Source organism: Nesoenas mayeri (genome assembly GCF_963082525.1).
Source record: "Nesoenas mayeri genome assembly, chromosome: 20".
Classification (NCBI taxonomy): domain Eukaryota; kingdom Metazoa; phylum Chordata; class Aves; order Columbiformes; family Columbidae; genus Nesoenas; species Nesoenas mayeri.
The window spans coordinates 4,244,787-4,265,618 of NC_137569.1; the positions used below are offsets into that span (position 1 = coordinate 4,244,787).

Consider the following 20,832-nt stretch of genomic DNA (forward strand, 5'->3'; position numbering starts at 1 on the left):
CACAACAGCAAACACCCACCAAACTGGTTTATCTTTTTCTTTCAGTCACATTTATTGGCAATTGTGGCAGTTGGTACCGATTGGGGTTGGTGTTCCATAAGCAGTCACGGTACGAGAAGGGGTGGTTATTTTGGGAGGGGAGGATTAGCACCAAGAGGGAGCCGGTGAGCTTTAGAAACCTTGCAAAGATGTGCTGGAAAGTGGGGAGCTACTGCTGGACACGCCGGATGGATTGGATCTGGGAGGTCTGGGCGTGCGAACCCCACTCCCTCCAGTGCTTGTAGTCTCCTCCGTGGTGGTCGGCCTCCAGGACGTACTGGTAGCCACGGTACCCGGGATACTGGTAGCAAACCCAGCTGGAAGAAACACAGTCATCGGGCGGCCGTGAGGGGACAAGAGATAAGCTGGGGGGTTATGGGGTGTCCCCCCTCCCGCTGTGGTAGCACAGCGATGGCAGCGGGTTGTCCCCGCTGCTCGTGGCCATTCGCCCATCACTTACGCGCCGTACTGGATCTTCATGGAGCCCACTTCGTTGTTGGCCCAGCCCATGGCCTGCAGCGAGGGGTAGTCATCGCTGATCTCCCACTGGCGGCCGATGAAGTTGTCTTTCTCGAAGAGGGTGATCTTGGATTCCTTGTGGTTCTAGGGGGGAAGAGCAGGGGGTGAGGTGGTTCCTCCTCCCCGGTGTGGATGGGGACAGCAGGACGATGGCTGTCCCTCCCTAGGGCGTTGCTCAGAGGGTTTCCTGGGTTGTGGGCACAGCCCGAGGGTGGGAGGTGTTCAGCCCCCCCAGGGTTGGGGTTTCCAAAGCCTGGGTGTGCGGGGTGCTCAGCAGGGTGACGCTGGGCTCAGCCTGGGAGGTGTCAGTGACAGCTGTGGCACAGCTACTGTCAGGCTGGCTGTCCCTGCGCTCTGCTCGTGTACAGCTGGCCCAGAAGCTCCCTTCAAAGTTTTAGGAAACAGGACAGCAACAGCAAATCCCGCTGGGCACAGCAGGAGAGCTGAGCCCCCCGAGGAGCCCCTGCCCCTGCAGAGCCCCCGGCATGGCTGTGTTTGCACTTCCTAACCCATTCTCTTGGCCTAGTGCTAATGCCTGGGACATTTTAATAGGATCAGAGTTGCAAGAGCTCCGTTGCAGCCGGGACACTCACAGCGGAGCAGACGGGGCGGAAGGACATCAGGCGCTCGATGTGGTAGGCGTTGCTGCCGCTCCAGGCATCCCAGCGCGGGTACTCGCCCCTCTCCAGGATGAACTGCTGCCCGCAGAAGCCGGTGTGCTCGTAACCGACCCAGCTGCAAAACAACGAAACAGATCAAGGGCTGCCAGGGCTTCCTGTGGCAGCTCCGGACGTCCTGCTCCGGGTATGGATGTAGGTGCAAGGAGAAGGTTGGGGTCTGGTGTTTGCCCGCAAGTCTGGGTGGAAGGGAAGCGGTGCTGGATGTGGGCAGAGCAGCCGGGAGCGTGTCAGCACCTCTGGTGCCTGGGAGGCTGCCCGCTCGGCAGCTCCGGTGACCCCGGCTGCGGCGGGTGGCAGGGTCCCTCCCTCTAGGGGCCCAGCCTGCCAGGGTGGCTCGCCTTCCCCACACGCTCTGTGGTTGTAAACGCAGACCGGAATCACTTCAGGGTGCCGCAGGACACTCACAGCTGCCCTTCTCTCCTAAAGGCCTCATTTCTTGTATCTCACTTACAACCTGGCTCAGCTGGAAAGACCTGAATTCCTAATGCCCAAACCAGGCAGAACCCACCTGGCTGTGGGCAGGGAGCTGTTGCCTTTCCCCTTTCTGGGTCCCTCACTTTGCTGAAAATACAGAGGGGTGAGCGCCTTGCCTCCGCCTCGCAGGACACATGCCAGAGCCCGCCTGTCCCCAGCGTGGGAACATCTCCTGGGCACATCCCCTTACAGGGACTGGGGACAGGACAGCAGAGCGGAGCGGGGAGGCAGAGGTTGGGCTGGAGGCTGGAAGGACGGTGGCGCAGGCTGTGCAGCCCACAGACCCCCTGCTTATGGGGTACGTGGGGTGCTGGGAGGGTTGAGGGCCTCTTGCCACTGACCAAAACTTGAGCCCTGATACTGTGTCCTGTGGTCAGGCTCCCCCGTGCAAGGTGACCAGCCTGATTAGGAACACATCAACTGGAGCAGTGAGCTGATTACGGCCCGAGCACGCATGCCACTGTAATCCCATTAGCATTACAAATCCCAAATATAGCAGCACAAATCTATCTTGTCTGCTTCCCCGGCCCCAGCGGGATGCTCGCCGTGGGTTCCGCTCCGCACACACGGCGTCTGGGAGCAGCTCGGGAGATGTTGTGCCTGTGCCAGGGAAGATTCCCGTGTGCCGGAGAAGCCTGGATCCTTCCCCACCCCTGGCAGCGACTGGGACAGCCCAGCGCGGGCTGCAGGAAGGTTCTGCTCTGGCTCTGGGCCATGAAAAGCAGTTCTTAGGCACGGTGCTTTGTGGGGTCACGCAGACGGACGGGGATCAGGCTGAGCTCAAGAGCCGCCCACTGAGCACTGATCTTTGCCGCATCCTTGGGCAGCATCTCTGCGGGGCACTGGGGAGCTCCAAACCTGGCTGCTCCCACACTGGGGGAGGAAGATTTGGGTGATGCCAAAAGCGTTGTCACTGTCCCCTGGCCCTGGCAGTGCCTGTGTCAGTGCTGCCCTGGGCTGGCTGCTCTACCCTGGCAGGGTGGGATCCCCTGTGTCTGGCTTCCCACAGCTGCAGTGCTTGGCTCCAGCTAAGCAAAACCGGCCCTGGTTCACGATCAGGCACCCATCGCCACGCCAGCCCCCCTGGGAAAGCATCCCCGCTGCTGGCAGCCCGGTACTCACGCGCCACTCTCCACCTTCAGGGAGCGGATGTTGTCGAAGCCGCATTCCATGATGTTGGGACAGGCTGAAGTGAACTCCATCCTCTTGCCCTGGAAGTTTTCTTGGTCGTACACAGTGATCTGGAACAGAGAGCGAGCTGCCGAGTTGGAAACTGCCCAGCAGCATCCCCAGGTGATTCAGCATCTCTCAGGGTCACGCTCTGTCTGGGCCAGAGCCAGCGGAGGCTGCACCGGGCACCCTCTGGGCTGGGACGCAGCCCCGCACGCCTCCGCACGTCCCTGCGCTGCTGGCCCCGCCGTGCCCTGCCTTGGTGTCCGGGGAGCCGCACGCCGGCCCCGCTCCGCTCTCCTGCTCACCCCTGCGGAGATCAGTTCCCGGGGCAGCGGTGCCATCCGGAGAGAGGAGCGGAGCCCTTCTGGGACGGGTGGGTGACAGGGCTGTGGCTGGCGGTTCTCCCGGCCTCTGCTCCGAACGCTCTAGGGCAAAGAGGATTAACGGGGGAAAGGGCGAGGGGGAACTCTCTGGGGGGCTGTGGCTGACGCTCTCCTCTCCCTCCATGGGTTTCATTGGGGTGCGCCCCGTTTGCACATGTGCTTCTTCTCTCCCTTTCAGCTCCCTCCTCAAACTGTGTCCGCAAAGCTATTGCCAGACCCCTCGGGGCTGCTCCCCACCTTGCCTCGCTGTGCCCACCACCCCGTTTGCAGTCTCCGTGCCTGCCTGCCCTGCCTGCTCTGCCTGCACCGACCAGGGAGGGCGGACACCAGCGGGTGGCTCTCAGGGATGCTGGAGCTGCCTGGCACAGCACGACTGGTAAGAACAGGGCACGGCTGGCCAGGGTCGTGCAAAGAGGCTGATGAAACACCCAGGAGGTGTTTGAGCAGGTGGGAGGCAAGTTCCCGTGGGCAGAGAACAGAGACACCCTGATTTCTGTGCTTCCCCCGCCTCGCTGCCCGCTGTGCCCCTGATGACTAGCTTTGCCACTCTCCCTGCCCCATACCTGCACACCAGGAAAGGCAGGATACAGGGGGTGCGAGGACGTACCTTCCATGGGCCCATGGGGACAGGCAGAGGGTTTGTCTGAGCCATCTTTGCTGCTGGAACGGTGTCTGGAGAAGGAAAGAAACACTGTTTGCTCTGCACCCGCTGCCCATGGTGCCCGTTCCGAGGCAGCTGTGCTGCTGCTGGGGACAAGCCACCCCAGTTGCAGCAAGACCCTTTTGCTAGCCACGGGTTGGGGTGGGGGCATGGCAAGGAGCTCTGGGGCACGTCCAAAGCAGCGTGCTCCCTTCTCACTGCCACGGTGTCCCTTCCCTCCTCCCAGACACAGCACGGAGCCCTCACACCCGATGGGGCACCGTGCCCAGCTCCCCGTCCTCCTTCCCCGGGGCCAGACCATTGCCAGCAAAAACACCCCTGAGCTGGGGTGGGAGCTGCAGGTTGGGCACAGGCTGCCCCATGCCTGGCAGTGCTAAACAGCCCGGCCTGCCTCCCTCTCCCTGCACCGGCACCCATGGTGAGCTCCCATGGGTGGCCCCAGCTCACGATGGGACATGCCAACCGCTTGCTGTGCCCGGGGCCAGGCGGGTGCCCGGAGTGGGGTACCCCATGACAGAGGGGCTCTCAGCCACCCTGGCTGTCGGCAGGGACATGAGGGCCTGTCTTTTGCCACGGGGAACGGCGTCGGTCCCTCTGGGTGTCTTTTGCCACCGGGCAGGAGGAAGGGTGTCTGCCCGGCCGGCCGGCGGCAGCGGGCAAGGTGGGAGAGGTGCGAATGGGTCCCAGGACTCACCTAGCTCAGGCAGTTACTGCTGCTTCGCCCATGTAATGTTTGCCTACTTCAGCGGCTCAGCTTTTATAGGGTGCTGCTGGCCGGGAGCCGGTGCCAGCGTTTGCAGAGCCGTCAGCACAATGCTTGCTCTGGCATTGTCCCGCTGATCCCCAGAGATTTCAGCTGCTCATCCCCATGGTCTGAGCCACATTCTTAGGGAAAAAGGAAAAAAAAAATAATTGATGATAATAAAAAAAAAATAATCGGGCCGGCTGTTTGCACAGATAATCTTGGGCACAAATGACTCAACAGTTTGACTGCTCTGGCATTTTCCAGGGGCAATGCACCGCACCGTCATGGGGTGAGCACGGGGCTGGCCTGGCCCTAGCGCTGGCTGGCATGGGGGACGGCGCGGTGCCCTGCGGTACCCTGCTGCTGCGACCCGGCGGGCGGTGGGCTCCGCTGGGCGCTCGCCAGGCACTGCCGTTGCTGCACCGGCCATGGCGGAGCTGTGCGTCCGTGCTGGTGTGGACACCCTCCTCCCACCGCAGCCTCATGGCGGGCAAGGGGGCCTGCGAGGCTGCTCCTCCCTGCTCAGCGGGGGCTGGTGTGTGGCCTCCTGTGCACTGGCCCGTCAGCCATGTCCCCAAGGCCACACTGAGCCCCGGTTCTTGCCCCCCAGCTCCACATGGCGCTACCACCGCCCTGCTCCTGTGCGCGAGGGGAGCCGCCATGGGCCTGGGAGGCCTCAGGCCTGCGGTAACCATGGTAACGAGGCACCCCTAGCCCTCAGGCATCGCCATAACCATGGCAACCAGGCCCTGCTCCCCCTTGCCCGCGGCACGGCCCCGGCAGGGTGGGTGCTGCAGGCCTGGGGTGCCATGGTGGGCGCAGGCCCGGGGCCATCGGGGGTCACGAGGCGAGCGGGGCGGCGCGGGCTGCTGCCTCAGCGCATGGCTGCCGGCACAATGCGCCGCCCGCGTCTGACTGCCCCTTTTGTCTCCCCGCCGGGCGGCCGGCACAAAACAAAGCGCCCCGTCAGCGCTGCCCGCGGCACAGCCTGGCGCCCAGCCCGGGGGACACTGACGGGGCTGAGCTGCAGGGATGGCACCCACCCAGCCCAGCCCGAGGGGTCCAGTGGGGTACCAGGGGTCCCCTCCATATGGCAGGGGGAAGCCGGAGCTTGTGCGGCCTTTCCCCTGGCCAGCTGCGGCCATGCCCTGCGCCGGAGCCTGAGCGCTGCTCGGGAATGGGGTTGGTGAAGCTGGGGGATCACTGGGAAGCAAAGTGGGGGTACACCCCTGAGGCCTCACACCGGCTCCAGGCTGACCGTACTGCCATGTCCGAACAAATGTGGGGTCAGGGAGAGGGAGAAGGGCCACCTGCCATCTGTGGGGCTGCCAAAATATGGGTCTGGTGGCAGGAACACTCCTGCAAAGCTGCTGGGCACCCTCCCTGTGCGCCCCGCCATGTGCACCCCTGGCTGCAAGGGGGTTGCCAGGCTGGAGCCCATTCCCCAGTACCTCCCATCACTCGACATGCCCTGGTCGTGGCTTTGGTCGCCCCGGTGGTGCGGAGGCTTTGCCAGGAGCCGGTGCCACTAGAGGGAGAGCTCACTCTGAGCAGGCTGCGCCGGCGCATGCGGGTGTGCAGCATGTGCAGGGGCCGTGCGGCGCCGCGCACCCCCATACACCGCACATGGGCACCCAGCTCCCCTTGAGAGGGAAACACCTTGGCTCTGGCTGCAAATGGTCCCTGGAGGAGCAGCCACCCCAGGCCAGGAGCAGGGTGGGGAGAAAGCCCCTCTGGACACCCCGGGTCAGGCATGTCACCCTCAGCAGAGAGCAGGACCCTGGGGCACGACTCGGGGTACGGTGGGCTCCCCATCCGCTCTCCCAGCTCACACCAAGCCCTGCTGGTGGGGCAGGTCACCCCTGGGGAGGATCTGGAGGGCCGGCGGTGAGCGCCTGGGGAGCCGCTGCCGTGACGATGCTGTTGGGTCCACGGTTGTCTGGAACAACCGGTTTTTCTAGATCCCAGAGACTATAAAAAAGCAGTGACCTACTTAGGGAACCCCGTGGTGCTGCAAAACAGATGCTTCCCAGCCCGGCTCCGGGCCCTCTCTGCTCCAGCCACCCGTCTGCGCCTGTCGGGCCACCACGGAACACCGCTGGCACCGAAGCTCTGTCCCGCTTCTTCCTAGAAAGCTCTGGGCAACATGGAGACTTGCCTTGTGTGGGGGGTTTGCTGGTGACTGTGAAACCCTGTGCCGGGGAGAGCGCTGCTCAGGGCATCCCAGCCCCAGAGAGGGACTGATGATTTTGGACAGGATCTTGTGGGCAGGGGCACTGATGATTTTGGACGGGATCTTGTGGGCATGGGCACCTGGACACCTTGCTGTGCAGCAGGAGGCTGACCCTGCTGGGTGGCTGCTCATGGCAGGGCTGTGTGAGACACCGGGGACCCCGCGCTGCTCCACAGCTCTGCAGTTCCAACCGGCATCAGTCCCACCACTGCCTGCCCGGTGTGATAAGGAAGCAGGAACAGCCACGGGCTGTAACTGGCTGTTCACCCGCCTGTGCCGGGGAGGCAGGATGCAGGCACAGTTGCACAGTGTGTCCCCTCGTCGGTGCAGCCAGAAAACCCTCCTGGCAGCTGAGCCAGGGCTCTGCCTCCCCTCCAGCTCACTCATCCCCATCACTGCTCTCTGGATGGCTGTGGCTCCCTGCGCTTGGTGCCACATGCCTGGGACAAAGGAAAGTGTGACAAAAGCAGACAGCTGTGCTCGCTGACACCGTCCTCTGCCGCTGCGAGGGCCACATCTCCTCCACCACCATGTTCCTCAGCCCAGGGTGCAGCGCAGGGCTCCTTGCACCGCTCCCAGCCTGTTCTCACCATGCTCCTGCACGTGTGCTGCTCTGCTGCCACATCATGGCTGTGTCCTGGGCACATGCTGTGGGCTGGAAATCACAGCCAGCCTTACGTCTGTGAGGGTACAAGGGCTTGTGACACCCAGACAAGTGTGTCCCAAGAGCAAGGGGTGAACCCAGTGTGATTCCCAATGCTTGTGGAGCAGACGTTTGCTGCTGCAGAGCTGCTCTGTGCTGAGGGCTGGACAGTGGGGGCTTCTCATAGCAACAGAGGATGTCCAAGCACAGAAACTGAGGGGCTTGCCCTGAAATCATCTTTCCTACAGGCAGCTGCCACTGCCCTTCACACTGTGTGAGGCTGGGGGCGGCGCAGGATTTTAGCTGTGTCTGACTGACCCTGATGTGATGCCCCAAAACTGGACATGAGCGGAAGAGGTGTAGCAAAAGTTTTGCAGCTCTCGCTGCTGGGCTCTCTGAGAGATGCTCATCATTAATGACGTACTGTCTCCTGGCCAAGGCAGCTAGGAACCATCCTGAACGCCCTGGCTGCTGTGTGCTCACAGAACTCCCTGGGGACAGGCGGTGTGGGGAGAAGCACTGGCTGCAAAACGGCTCTGCAGGTCCGCCACGTCCTGCTTTGTGTTCCCAGGCTGTGCAGCCACCGGTGGGGACCGGCCACCCTGCTCCAGCAACCTGAAGCTCTCCCCATGCTGGATAGGGCACGACTCCTGATCAGATACTTCCAAAAAGAGGAACCCCAGGAGCATGTGTGCGCACGGGTGCAATGCACAGGGCTGTGTGTGCACCCGTGTGAGTGCACGGCATGAGAGCGTGTTTTCCAGTGTGTGTGTGTGTGTGTATGTTGAGTTGCAGGGTGATGCCCGGTGTGTGCGTGTTGCAGGGGTGTGTTGCTGTGTGCTTACCGGGGTGTGAGCACACCGTGTGTGTGTGTGTGTGTGTGTGTGTGTACACCAGCTGTTCTAAAGTGACTGTGCGTGTGTTCCTGTGTGTGTCGCAGGGTGTGTGTGTGCGTGCACACCCCACTTGTGTGCACACCCGAGACGGTGCGCTGCAGGGTGCACCCCAGCTGTGTGTGCACCGGGGGTGTGTCACAGCCGGTGCACCGGTCCCGTGTGCGCACCCGCAGTGTGGATCTTGGGGGTGCGCTGCGGGCGGGGCCGCGGTGCGCACCGGGGCTGCCTATCGCAGAGCCCGAATGTTACCGGCTGGGCCAGACGCCGCCGTTCCGTGCCGTTCCGTTCCACACCGGGCCGATTAATGCCGTGCCACCCCGCCCCGGGCCGTTCCGTGCCGAGCGGAGCCGCGCCCGGCGCGGCGGGCGGCGCGCGCAGAGCCGGCAGTTCCCGCCCCGGTGCGGAGCCGCCCCGCCCCGCCCCGCGCCGCCGCCGGGGCCCGGCACCGCCAGCACCGGGCCCGCTCCGCCGCCGCTGGGTGAGTACCCGCCGCGCCGCCACCGGTACCGGCCCCGGGGCAGGGCCGCGCGCACGCAGCGCCCGGTGCGGGCCGGGCCGCGCTGCGCCTGCATCGCCCCGCGGGCGGGCCGGGCCGGGCCGTGTCCGTGCGTGTGCCCGTGCCCCCCCCGGCGTTGCACAACCGGTGCATGTGTGTTCGCGTGTGCCCCCCCGGTTCTGCTGCGGGCTGTGCGTGTGTGCGCAGGGCCCGCTGTTGTCTGGCAGCGCCCGTGCTTGTGCATCGCCCGGTGTCTTGCAGTGTCTGTGTGTGCGTGTGTATATGTGCATGTGTGTGTGCGTGTGTGCGCCAGCCCCGCTGTGTCACCTTCTGCCTGCCCCGCGTCGCGCTGTGGGGTCTGTTTGTGCGTGACCCCCCCCCGCCCGTTGCATTGCAGCACCTGTGTGTTTACAACACACCGTGGGGTGCTGGAGGTGTCTGCACCCCGCCAGGGGCAGCTGAGGGTTGTTGTGGGGGCAGCGGTGCCCACAGGGTGGGCATGCACCCTCCGTGGGGGACAGCCCTGCAGGGTGCCCCATGTGGGGTGCCCCAGCACCCGCCGCAGTGCTCCTCAGGGCTGGTCCTGCTTCTAGGGAGAAACCACTGGCCTGAGCCTTTCCCGCACTGCTGGGGAATTGCATCTGAACCCATTAGCCTGGCTCACCGTTAACTGCATCGCCCCCAGGGCTGGCAGCACTGGCACCTGGGTCCCTTTTTTGGGTGACACAATGGGGGTGGGTGGCCTTGCAGCAAGCTGGGCTGGGGGTGTCGGGGGCTCGTGGGGCCTGTGACTGCCACGGTGCCTGCCTGCATGTTCATTTGCCCGGGGAGGAATATATAGAGCGTCGGGTGAGGGCTGGAACGCGCGTCCAGAAATAGTGTGGTTTCCAGCCGGCCTGTGAGATGCAAATCTTCTGGTCAACGAGTGCCGGAGCTAAACTTAGGGCAATTACAGAAAAGTCTGGGCCCACGGCAGCTGTACAAGGGTGTGCAACGGCCGGCATTGCTGTGCTCCAGGCTGGCCCTGGCACCCCGGCACTGAGGATCCCCCACCCAGCAGCGCCTACCCCCCGTTCTCTGTTGGGAGCCCAGCGTTCCTGCAGCGCCTGCGTCAGCCCTGAACTTTGCCCGCTGATGAGCCACAGCTCAAGCCGTCACCTTTGCTGTGGGCTGGGCCATGTGGGGCGTCAGGCTGCAAATTTGGGGCTAGAAACAGGCAGTGGGGGAGGGACATGTCCGATGGCAACAGGGCTGTGACCCACCTTTCCTCCCCATAAGCTGGTCACTAAATCGTCTCCCACTTTCACTCCCACCCAGCAGAGCCTGGCAGCGATTGCTGCCCTCCCACCTCTGTTTTGTAAGGAGACTCAGGCTGTTTTATTGTCTGGCTTTGGGGCGAGGTGGGTGCTTTCACCCCACGCATGCACCCTGTGCACTGTCCCAGCCTCCGTCGCTGGCTCGGGGTGATACTTTGAAGCCAGGCTGGATCCTTTGCTGCTTGACATGGGGTTCCTGTGGCAGGAGGGCTCAAAATCCTGCTTTGGAGGAAGCCTGGTGACATATCCCGGCTGTGACTCCGGTAAACCCGGGGTTGTTTTTCTCCCGACGAAGCCCAGCATTGTCCGTAAGGCCAGGCCGTTCAGAGGGGTTTGGAAAACCCCTACATTTCCTTGTTTTGTGGAAAACATGTTTCTGGCAAAGAGGCGAGGAGCCGTCACGCAGGTCACCCCCTTCTGCCCTGTGTGAGAGCCGGGCTTGCTGCTGGGCATTGCTGCGGCGCTGCCCACTCCCTGGCATCGTCCGGAGACAGCCGGGGTGCCCCAGCGCGGTGTGCACAAGGAGGTGGCAGCTGCCAGCTCCTGTGCCAGAGCGGTGAGTGAGCGCGGCCCTACCTCCGGCACCGCGGGGAGGGCAGACGACCGGGAAACTTGCGCTGCAGGTCCCTGCGCAGAAGCGTGTCGGACGAGATTGCGTCTCGGGGAGGGAAGGAGAGGCCCGGAGTTTCAGTGAACGCCTTCCTCCCCGCCTGGAGCTCCCGGTGCCCTGGCAGGGGGCACCAGGAGCGAGTTGCATCCCCTTCTCCCAGCTCCTGCTTGGGGGCTCCAGGAAGGCTTTTGGGTTTGGGTGCCTCGATTTGGGTCTCCCTTTCTGGCAACTGGCCCTTTCAAGGTGACATCTGTTGTCCCCTGCCAGCCCAGGTGTCACAGCGGTGTCCTTGCGTGTGTTCGCAGGCACAGCCGGTGCCTGCAGGCTCCTCTCCCTCCCCTGTCATGGCTCATGCACGCCACTGCCCCGAACACGCCTGGCGCTGGGTAATCCCAGAGCGAGCCTGGGCTGAGTCCGGGAAGGCGCGTTGGGTCTGATTCAGGAGCAAGAGACGCTCAGCAGTCGCCTCCTGCTCGCGGCGTCGGGCTGCACCCATCCGGCATCCCCGGTGCGTGCTGTGGCGGGAGCCTCCTCGGGGAAAAGGGAGGGAACCTGGGGATGCCGGCACAGGGGGGATGTTGGGGTGTTCACCCCAGCCCATGAGGCTCCTGCGCCCCCTGTACCGCTCCTGCCAGCGGTAGCCTCGCGTGGGACACATGTGGCCGAGCCGCTGGCTGCTGGCGCTGCCTGATTAACGATGCAGATGGTAATGCTTGTTCCCCCTTTTTGTTGAGCGTACAAAGGCTGGGAAGGAGCTTGTGTGCGGGGGAGAGAAACCACTGAGGACAAAGAGCGCGCCTGCTGCCCGCCTCCCAGCACCGCGGCTCTAACCGGCACCTGCCTGGTGAGCGGCTCTGCTCTCGAGGGTCCCCCCGACTCAGGAAGGGGTCCTGGCAGCCCCCTCCCTGCCTTGGGGTAAGCATGGGGTGCTCCCGGGGGTGCAGCCCTGTCTGCATCCCTCTGGCAGCACTGCTTTGGGGATGCCCAGGCAGCTGGGGGTACCGGTGGCACGTGTCATGGTGGGGGGATGGGGATGGGTGTAGGTGGTTCCCCCCGTGCCGTTGTCTGTGCCGAGGCCCCAGCACCACCGTGGAGTAGCCGGTGGAGAGCAGCCCCCACCATGGAGCGGCCGTGGGGCCCTTTGCCAGCAGCACCTGCTGCAGGTCAGGGGAAGGAGACTCAGGTCAGCAGGTCGCCTGCAGCCAGCATTTCTGGGAGAAAGGAGCTGGCTCGTTTTCACGCGTTTTGGGGTTCTAAAGCCCAGGTCCTGGCTGTGGGTCTGGGCAAAGCCCTGGGTGCTGCAGGGGAAGGCAGAACAGGCAGAGCCGCGGGGCTGAGCGGTGTGGGCAGAGCCTTGGCTGCCCCCTGGCCAAGGGCAGGAGGCTCAGAGCTGGTGAATGTGGCTGCCCGGCCATGCTGTGTGCCTGACCCTGTCCCTCTGACAGATCCTCTCGCTGCCTCGGCTGTATAACACACCTGTGCCGTGGCTCGCAGAGCCCTGTCCTTGCCTGCTGTGCGGCTGGGTGTCTTCTGGGCTCACGTGCTCCTGCCTTGGCCCGGAGGGGCGTCAGGGTTCGGGCGGTCCCTGCTGTCCCCTGAACCCCTGTGGCTTTGCCAAGGGCAGGCCGGGTTCCCTGTGTCCCAGCGGGTGCGCTCAGGGGCAGCGGGGACCACGTGCCTTCGCAGGGAGATGGCTCAGGCAGCGGTGCTGCAGCACTGGTGCTGCGGTGGAGCCAAGGTGCAGCTTGGCACGGCATGGCATGGCATCCATGCACCCCAGGGTGCCTGCAGGGCCCGTGCTTCTAGCGTGGGCAGCTCTGCCCATCCCTATGGGTGACCCAGACCTCATCCCTGCGCCCATCGGAGAGCTCTAAAGCAGATGCTTTGAACGCAGGGAGTTTTCCTGTTGTCCTTTGTGTCGAGGTTAAGTTCCTGCGCGGCTTCCTGCCCCGTTATATATAGCTGTCAGCCCGTCCCCGCGGTGCTGCCCGCCGCCTGCTCGGGTTTGGGATTGTTTATTGGCAGCCTCAGTGCTTGATGGAGATCGGGGGACCTGGCGGGCAGTGGTTTCCCTGGGGGCAGACGAGTCCCATAGCAGCCCCATGTGGGCCAAGGCTGTGGGTGCCCCCGGGCGCTGGGTGCACGCAGGGTTTTCGGAGAGGCCAGGGTTTCTGCCAGGCCGCAGTTTTGCCACCGTCCCGGTGCTCCTCCCCCGGCACGGGATGCCCGAATGAAAGAACGACTGTTCCTGGAGGTCGCCGGCGGCGTCACGAGTTTCTGTGTCGCCCTGGCTAAAAATAGACACTTATCAGTGTTTGGGAGGGATGTGATTTTACAGGTTCCTGTTTATTAGGACAGCCTTCGCTTAGGGACGTGTTTCCAGCTCCCTCTCCGGTGGGGACAGTGCCCGCGGCTGTCCCGCACGGCTTCACGGTGGCTGGGGCTGGGACAAGCGGCAGAGAGGCCTCTGCGTCTTTGACAAGGGGTTTTTCAACCAGCTTGATGTCTCCCTGGGGACAGGCAGTTTTGCCTGGGGAGCATCCCTGCCAGCGGTAACCATGGCAAACACAGCCGGAATGCTGTCCTCCCCACCGCCTGTGCTGCTCCGAAACAGCTCCTCAGCTCCCGGAGGTCCTGGGGGTGTTGCCCATCATCAGCCCTGGTGCTGGTGTGGGTTCTCGGGGGTGCCAGGCTGCTGGGTTTCTTTTGGGGCACCGCGGGGCCACCTTTGCTGTACCCCTGGGACTTGATGGCCAGCCAGGGCAATGACACGATGACCGGGGCAGCCCAGAGCCCTGCGGTGCTGCTGTCCCCAGGGAGCGTGGGGGCACGGGGACAGGGCTGGCGGTGAATGCGTTGGGTGGGGTGGGTTTTGGCAGTGCCGCTGTCTGATGGTGCTTTTGCCCGTGTGTCCTGCAGGCAGACGGCCGTGCCGTGACCAGCACCCCAACCCAGCGCCCTGCTGCCGGGGCTAGCGGCCCTGAGCCCCCTCCACCATGTTCAACCTGATGAAGAAGGACAAAGAGAAGGATGGGGCCCGAAAGGAGAAGAAGGAAAAGAAGGAGAAGAAGGAGCGGATGTCGGCGGCCGAGCTCAAGAGCCTAGAGGAGATGAGCATGCGCCGTGGCTTCTTCAACCTCAACCGTGCCTCCAAACGGGACTCCAAGACCCGCCTGGAGATCTCCAACCCCATTCCCATCAAGGTGGCCAGTGGCTCTGACCTGCACCTCACGGACATCGACTCTGACAGCAACCGGGGCAGCGTCATCTTGGACTCGGGGCACCTGAGCACGGCCAGCTCCAGTGATGACCTCAAGGTGGATGATGCCAACTTCAAGGGCTCAGTGCTGCAGCGGGCAGCCAAGTTTGGCTCGTTGGCCAAGCAGAACTCCCAGATGATCGTCAAACGCTTCTCCTTTTCCCAGAAGAGCCGGGATGAGAGCACTTCGGAGACCTCCACCCCTTCCGAGCACTCGGCGGCCCCCTCCCCACAGGTGGAGGTGCGCACGCTGGAGACACAGCTCACCAAGCAAGGGGCTCCCCTAGGACACCCCCACACCCCTCCTGCCGCCTCCCCGCGTGCCAGGGTGCCGGAGCTCGTCGGCAAGAAGTTCCCTGCTGAGCTGCGGCTGCCCGCCGTGGTGCCCCCACAGCCCCCACCTCCGCGGCAGCTGGAGCTGCAGAGACGCAACACCGGCGATTTCGGTTTCTCCCTACGCCGCACCACCATGCTGGACCGGGCGCCCGACGGGCAGGTGTACCGACGCGTCGTGCACTTCGCCGAACCCGGAGCCGGCACCAAAGACTTGGCGCTGGGGTTGGTGCCGGGTGACCGATTGGTGGAGATCAACGGGCGGAACGTGGAGAACAAATCCCGGGACGAGATCGTGGAGATGATCCGGCAGTCGGGGGAGACGGTGCAGCTGAAGGTGCAGCCCATCCTGGAGCTGAGCGAGCTGAGCCGCTGCTGGCTGCGGGGCGGCCACGGGACACGCCGTGCTGCCTGGGATGTGAGTAACACCGTCCTTGCCGCGGAGCCGGTGCCCTGGGTTTCTGCCGGCTGCCAGCATCCTCGCGGCGGGTGTTTGGGTTGGTAGCACCCCTGGGAACTGATGGGTGCCACGGCTACTCTAACCGGGAGCAATGAGCGGGGAGGAGCGGGAGGCTGCGGCTGGGATGCAGGGGTGATGCCTGCCCATGCCCAGAGCAGCAGAGTGGCTGCAAGGGTGGGTTTGCGAACTGGCATTGGTGGGTTTTGCCCCCAAAATGCTCAGTGTGCTGCTGGGTTTAGTCTTACTCCTGCCTGGTGGGCTCCGGGAGAGCCCAGCTCTGCGTCTCATCGGGAAGTCTGTCCCCATCCCTTCGCTGAGGGAGCACAGTCCAGCAGGGAAAGGAGCTTTGCTCCTCACTGCCGGGAGATCTCTGATGCTGCTTTGCAGGAGCGGCACTGCCTGTCCCATGCCTGCATCAGCCAACCCCGACTGGGATCCCTCCGCATGGACCGCGGCGGGCAGCACGGTGTGCTGGGGGACAGGAACTGCCGGCGGCGTGCGCAGCCCTGCGCAGCCCTGCCTGTGCGGCTGGTGCTGTATAAATAGAAACTTAATGGCTGGGTGACCCACATCTCCCGCCTGAGCCGCCAGCTCTGCTGACCCTGCCGCAGGCTCCCCAGTGTCCCCGCGGAGGATCCCGAATGCTGACAGCCTGCAGGGCTGGACCCCCTCCGTGGTGGCAGGGGGTGCAGCAGCGCGGTGTTGGTTTAGTTTGTAACTGGGCTTGTTTAGTGTATTTTTAAGACTTCTTTAGGGAGAGGACGGTGCCTGTGCCCGCCGAGCAGATCACCTGCACCAGGGAGGCTCCGTCCCTGTGGGGTGGTGGCCAGGATGGAGCGAGGGTGGCCACGATGAGGCCGGGGTGGTGGCTCTGGGGTTCCATGTGCTTCCCAAGGAAGCACCGGTGCTGCGGTGTGGAATCTGTGCCAAGCGGGAGCGCCAGCTTTCTGGCAGCTCCTCCCCAGAGCGTGGCAGGCATCACCGAGCAGTGCCGGCTGTGCCGGTGGGGTAACACCTGGGCAGATAGCCCCCTGGGGCTGGGGGACGACTGTCACCCCTGCGCGCTGCCCCGGGGGCAGGTGTGTGTTCAGTGCCAGTGCGCGGGGGCTGTGCCCAGCCAGAGCGTGGTGCTGCGGCTGAGAGGGGACGAGGAGGCACCAGCGCCCTTGGGGCTGTGGGGGAGATGCTGCAATGTGTGGCCTCGCGCCAGGTCGTGGCGCATTTTGATGGCATCGGCCAGAGAGGTGGCAGTGACCGTGTTGTGGCATCTTGGGGTGCCACTGCGGCGCGGGCTCCTCCTGTTGCAGGGTGCTGTCCCCGTTCTGTGCGGTGCAGGGGTGCACCGGGGGACATGCCACGGCTTTGCCGGTGCTGGGGGGCTGAAGCCGCGGTGCAGGGTGTGGTTGGGGTCCCTCACCTGGCAGGACAGTGCAAGGTGCTGGCGCACAGGGAGGCCCGGCTCTCCCCCAGGCCCCACTAAGCTCCCTGGAATGTTTCTGGTCCTAATTTAAATAAAAATGATCCTTTTTGAAACAGGAAATTATAGACATATTTTGGGCTGTTGTTCTGGAAGCTCCTTCCCGGCTGGAGCGGGGTTGGTGCCGGGCTCCCTCCATACCCCAGGGGGCTCAACCCCCTCGGCGGGGGCAGCACCAAGCTGTCCCTGTCCCCACAGACCCACGCTGCAGCCAGGCAGGGGCAGCACCCACCGTGCCTGGGGTGGCTCTTGGCACCCCCCGTGGTGCCTTGGGGTGCACGGCAGGCTGGCCGGTGGCACGGCGTGGCTGGGCATTGGGGACCGGGTGACACCACCCCGCCGTGTCCCAGCCCTGCTCCCGGACGGGGCAGCCAGGCTGGCTCGACTCTGTGCTTGTATTTATTTATTTACTGGCGAAATTCCTCTGACAGGGCCCAGGCGTGCGCCGGCCGGGCAGAAATATTCCAGAAACGCCTCCGACTGCTCCAGCGCGTTGGTGGGACCACAGGCATCCGGCGGCCGCGCCGGCAGACCCCGTGTGCCATGCTCGCCCGCCAGCCACGGGCGCCCCGGTGGTCGCTGTCCCCCGGGTGCAAGGCCACCGTGCCATGGTGTGGCTGAGTGCCAGATCTTTGCTGTGTCCCGCTGGAGCGGGGGTGTGGGGAGGCAGGGGGACATGGGGTGGGGGCCGTGGGACTCCCGTCGTGCCAGAGGTACTTTCTCCTTTTGTCCGTGTTTCATCCATGGGACGCTTGTTTGGCTGTTCTGCTCTCAGTGTGGGGACAGCACTGCTTGTCCCTGGTGTGGGGGTCCCAAGGGACCCTGGGGACAAGCGGTTTTTGTCTCAGGGCACGTTTTCATCCCCAGGGTCAGGCAGAGCCCTGCTCAGGCACCGTCGGCAGTGCCCATCGTGCCCAGGTGGTCACCGCATCCGCTCCGTGCCGCCGGCGTCCCAGGCTCCCTGCCAGCGGCCTCCTCCCGGCAGACCCCGCGCGGGGAGGCCCCCGGCCCCTCGCCCCGCTCCCGCTGTTTCCAGGGAGACCTCAGCCCTCCCGAGGCAGCTTTGCCACAAAAGCGGCATTACCGTGGGGCTGTCACGCTGTGCCGGGGGGCTGCCAGGCCAGCACACATCTGCAGTGCCAGCCCTCACCTTGGGGCAGGAGGCTGGCTGTCCCCAGGAGCGTTTTGGGGAGGCCGTTGTGTTCATGGCAAAGCCAAGAGAGGAGCAAGCGGTGTCAGGGCAGCACCGTCCGATACGACACTGAGCACCCTGGGTGCAGGAGCCCGCAACCCCATCCCTCGCAGCACAGCACCTCCTGGGCTCGCCCCATCTTTCCCCGCTCCCCCGGGGCAGCGGTGGGACGGAGGCCGGGCAGTTCCCCCCGCGGCCCTGGGCTGCCGCCAGCCCACATCACTTCCTCCGGCAGCGGCCATGGCGGTGGCGGCGAGGCCCCGCTGCCCGCGTGTCCCCCCCGGCGCACCCGCGGCTGCTGCGCGCGCCGGTGGGGCCCTCGCATTCCTCGGCTATTTTTAGGGTGGCCCTATCAGCCCAGCTGTCCCTGCGCCGCTGGCTGCTGCCCCACCAGTGCCTCTCCCACCGCGCTGCGCCGGCAGAAACCCCGCTCCCCGCTCGCCCCGACCCTGCGGTAAGGTGGGGACCCCCAGAGTGACCAGCATGGCATGAGGGGGGCACGTGGGGGCCAGTCCCGACGTCAAGGTTGGGGGCCACGAGGCTGCACCCGCCCCTGGGGTATTTTGGCAGCCAAGGGCAGTTTCTTGCAACCCCCTGGGGACCCTGCCCCTCTGCCCCAACACCGGTGCTCTGCAGGGATCTCTGGGGTGGTGCTGGGCTGTGAGGAGGTGGCAGCACCATAGGTTGAGGGTTTGGGGGCTCTGACCCGCGGGCAGGTTCATCTCAGGACCCTTGTGCCCAGCCCATGCTCCAGGGCTCCATTTCATGCTCGAGTGACAGGGAGGGGACAGGGGACCCCCCCATGATGGGGTGACGTGCCCCTGACAGGTGGGTTGGTTCGATGGCCAGGTGCTCCTCTGTGCTGTGCATGGCCTGGGATGGGTATTTCTCCCCAACAGCCCTGGGTGTGATCCCCTTTGGGTTTCAGAGCGTGGCACCAACCGGGACGGCAGGTCCGCACCGGGGCTGGCACAGGGTCAGGCTCAGAATAAACCCTGACTGTCAGGGTGAGCAGGCTGCCCGGGGCAGAAAATATCCCTTTCCTCACCCTGGCATGTGCTTACCACAGCGGGCTGGCCTGGCCGGGGGGACAGTGGGGCACGGTCCTGCGGCCTGACTAACGGGGCTTTTTTTGCACAATGAGTTTCGTTGTATCTCAGCCTGGCCGCCTGTCTGTCCCCAGAGCCCTTCCTGCAGGCGCTGCCTGTTCGTACGCTGAGCAAGGCCAGGTGGGACCCCATTCCCGAGGGCGCTGTGCCCCCAGGGGCAGCAGGAAGGGCAAGTGTTCATACGCTCTGCCGTGGTTTGGTGTCCTGCGTGCCGGCCCCGGCCTGTCTCACCTCTCGGTCTCTCCCCAGCCAGGGCTGCGGCTCCATGAGACATCGCCATGGCGTTTTCGTCCCGGTTTGCGTTCTGGGAGCAGAAGGGAAGTCTTTCGCGCGTTTGCCTGCACCCCACATTCGGGTCATGCTGCCGCACGCTGCTGACCAGCTCCCCCAGTTTGCCCAGTGCCAGCACCACGTTTGGAGCTGCGCACCAGGAGCCACGCTGAGTAAACGGGGAGCTGCCCTGTGCCCCACCATGGCATGGCTATGGTCACCAACACAGCCGTGCATGCTGTTACTAACACCATCGCTAATGAGGTTTGCGAGTGGCTGGTGCAGCCTCTAACATGGCATGAGCCACCTCGGCCGTGTGTGCCGGTGCCACCGGCCAGCCCCGAGCTGTGCAATGGCGAGTTGGGGTGCAATAGCGAGTTGGGGTGCGCTGCCCGTGGGGTGCACCACATGATGCCGTGGCCGAGCCCTGGTGCTCACAGACGTGGCCCAGGGCACTGGAGGATTTGTCCACCCATCCCCAAGAGACCTCCAGTTTGGCAGGGAGATTGCATGTCCCACGGCACGGCTGCCGCGGAGATTAGCTGGTGACACTTAAAACGTGCTGTGACACCTGACGGGGTGACGTGCAGAAGGGCAGAGCCCCCGCAGGGTGCAGCGGTGGGGCTCTGTGTACCAGCTCACCCGCTGCATGCAACAAGAGGGCCTGGGCTGGGGGGGCAGAGTGCTTTCCCCTCCCACCTTTGCAGTTTTTGGCTGCTGGGAAGCCTGGCGGGACGTGTCCTTGTCCCTGGGGCTGCACTGGGGCCGTGGGCTCACAACGGGCTGCAGGTCGGGGCTGTTTCATGGAGCAGCCTCTTGCCCTCCTGGCATGTAGTGATAGTCCCGGTGGCTTTTCCTGGACCATGGGGCTTTTCCAGCAGTGAGGCCCCACGGTGGGGTGAAATGTGCTCCTCTTGTTTGTCTGACCCTCAGGTCAAGGACGAGGACAAGTCTTTAGCTGTGAAAAGACCCGGGAAGGAGGACGGGGCTGTAAGTGTTGCAGGGCACGGGCAGGGTGGAGCCGTGTTGGGGATGGGACACGTCCTCAGTGGGGACAGACCCTGTGCTAGGATTTGGGGACAGCACAGAGGGTCATGAGCTCAGCATCTCCCCCTGGTCCCTTAGGAGCACCAGTGGCTGCTCCAGGGCAGCACATGGAGGGTGGTGGGTGTTTTTGGGGGGATGCCGGGCTGTCAGTTCACAGATCACCCCCTAGTGCTTCTTTCTGTGTGTGGGGACAGGGACGTCACCATCACTCCCAGCTCTGGTGCCCAGTGAGATCTGTAGGTTGTCTGGGGAAGGGGACTGGGTGCTGCAACCCTTGGTGCCAGGGTCTGGCCGGGAGCACTGCTCCGGTGTCCCCTGGGCACCACCGTGTCCCAAGCAGTGGGTGCTTGCGGTGGCAGGCACCGCAGCCCCGGACCCCCTGCTCACACCATTGTCGTTGTGGCTGCAGTCAGAGAGCTCGAAGGATGCGGCGTCTGCACCCCCAAATCCTGAGCCTCCAAATCCTGAGCCTCCAAATCCTGAGCTCCCGAAGAGCCCCGAGCTGCCCCCCGGGCGAGGGAAGAGCCCGGAGCCGGTGCTGAACGGGGCGGCCGTGAACGGGCTGGAGGCCCCGGCCACTGAGGCGCAGGGGGACGATGGCCAGGGGCTGTCGCGCCGCAGGGTGGTCCGTGTGGTGCGCAAGGTGGTTCGCAAAGTCCTGCCGGGGGAGGACACTGGCAGCGCCAAGGAGCCGGGGCGAGACACCAAGTCTCCCGAGCCAGTGCCACCCCCCAGGAAGGAGGAATCCAGCCGTCCCGCCGTCCCGGCACCCCCTGCACCGCCTCCTCCCCTCACTGTGCCGGCAGCCCCCGCCAAG

At 64.6% G+C, this 20,832-nt stretch overlaps 2 protein-coding genes across 2 annotated transcripts in view; one reads left to right on the forward strand and one right to left on the reverse strand.

Moving 5' to 3' along the window:
- Nucleotides 1–208: 208 nt before the first annotated feature.
- CRYBA1 (crystallin beta A1) lies at nucleotides 209–6,291 on the reverse strand (the record flags this gene model as incomplete). The annotated part of the gene is made up of 7 exons (XM_080356835.1): nucleotides 209–356; nucleotides 500–642; nucleotides 1,152–1,293; nucleotides 2,835–2,953; nucleotides 3,191–3,310; nucleotides 3,876–3,940; nucleotides 6,126–6,291. 7 exons carry the CDS (start codon nucleotides 6,289–6,291, stop codon nucleotides 209–211), a joined length of 903 nt encoding a protein of 300 aa, XP_080212961.1.
- Nucleotides 6,292–13,864: 7,573 nt separating this feature from the next.
- Nucleotides 13,865–20,832, forward strand: part of MYO18A (myosin XVIIIA) — a gene marked incomplete at both ends in the record, with an annotated part of 29,694 nt that continues 22,726 nt past the window's right edge. Inside the window, one exon of the mRNA XM_080357193.1 lies at nucleotides 13,865–14,878. Coding sequence (XP_080213319.1) covers nucleotides 13,865–14,878 — 1,014 coding nt within the window. The remainder of the gene's footprint in view (nucleotides 14,879–20,832) is intronic.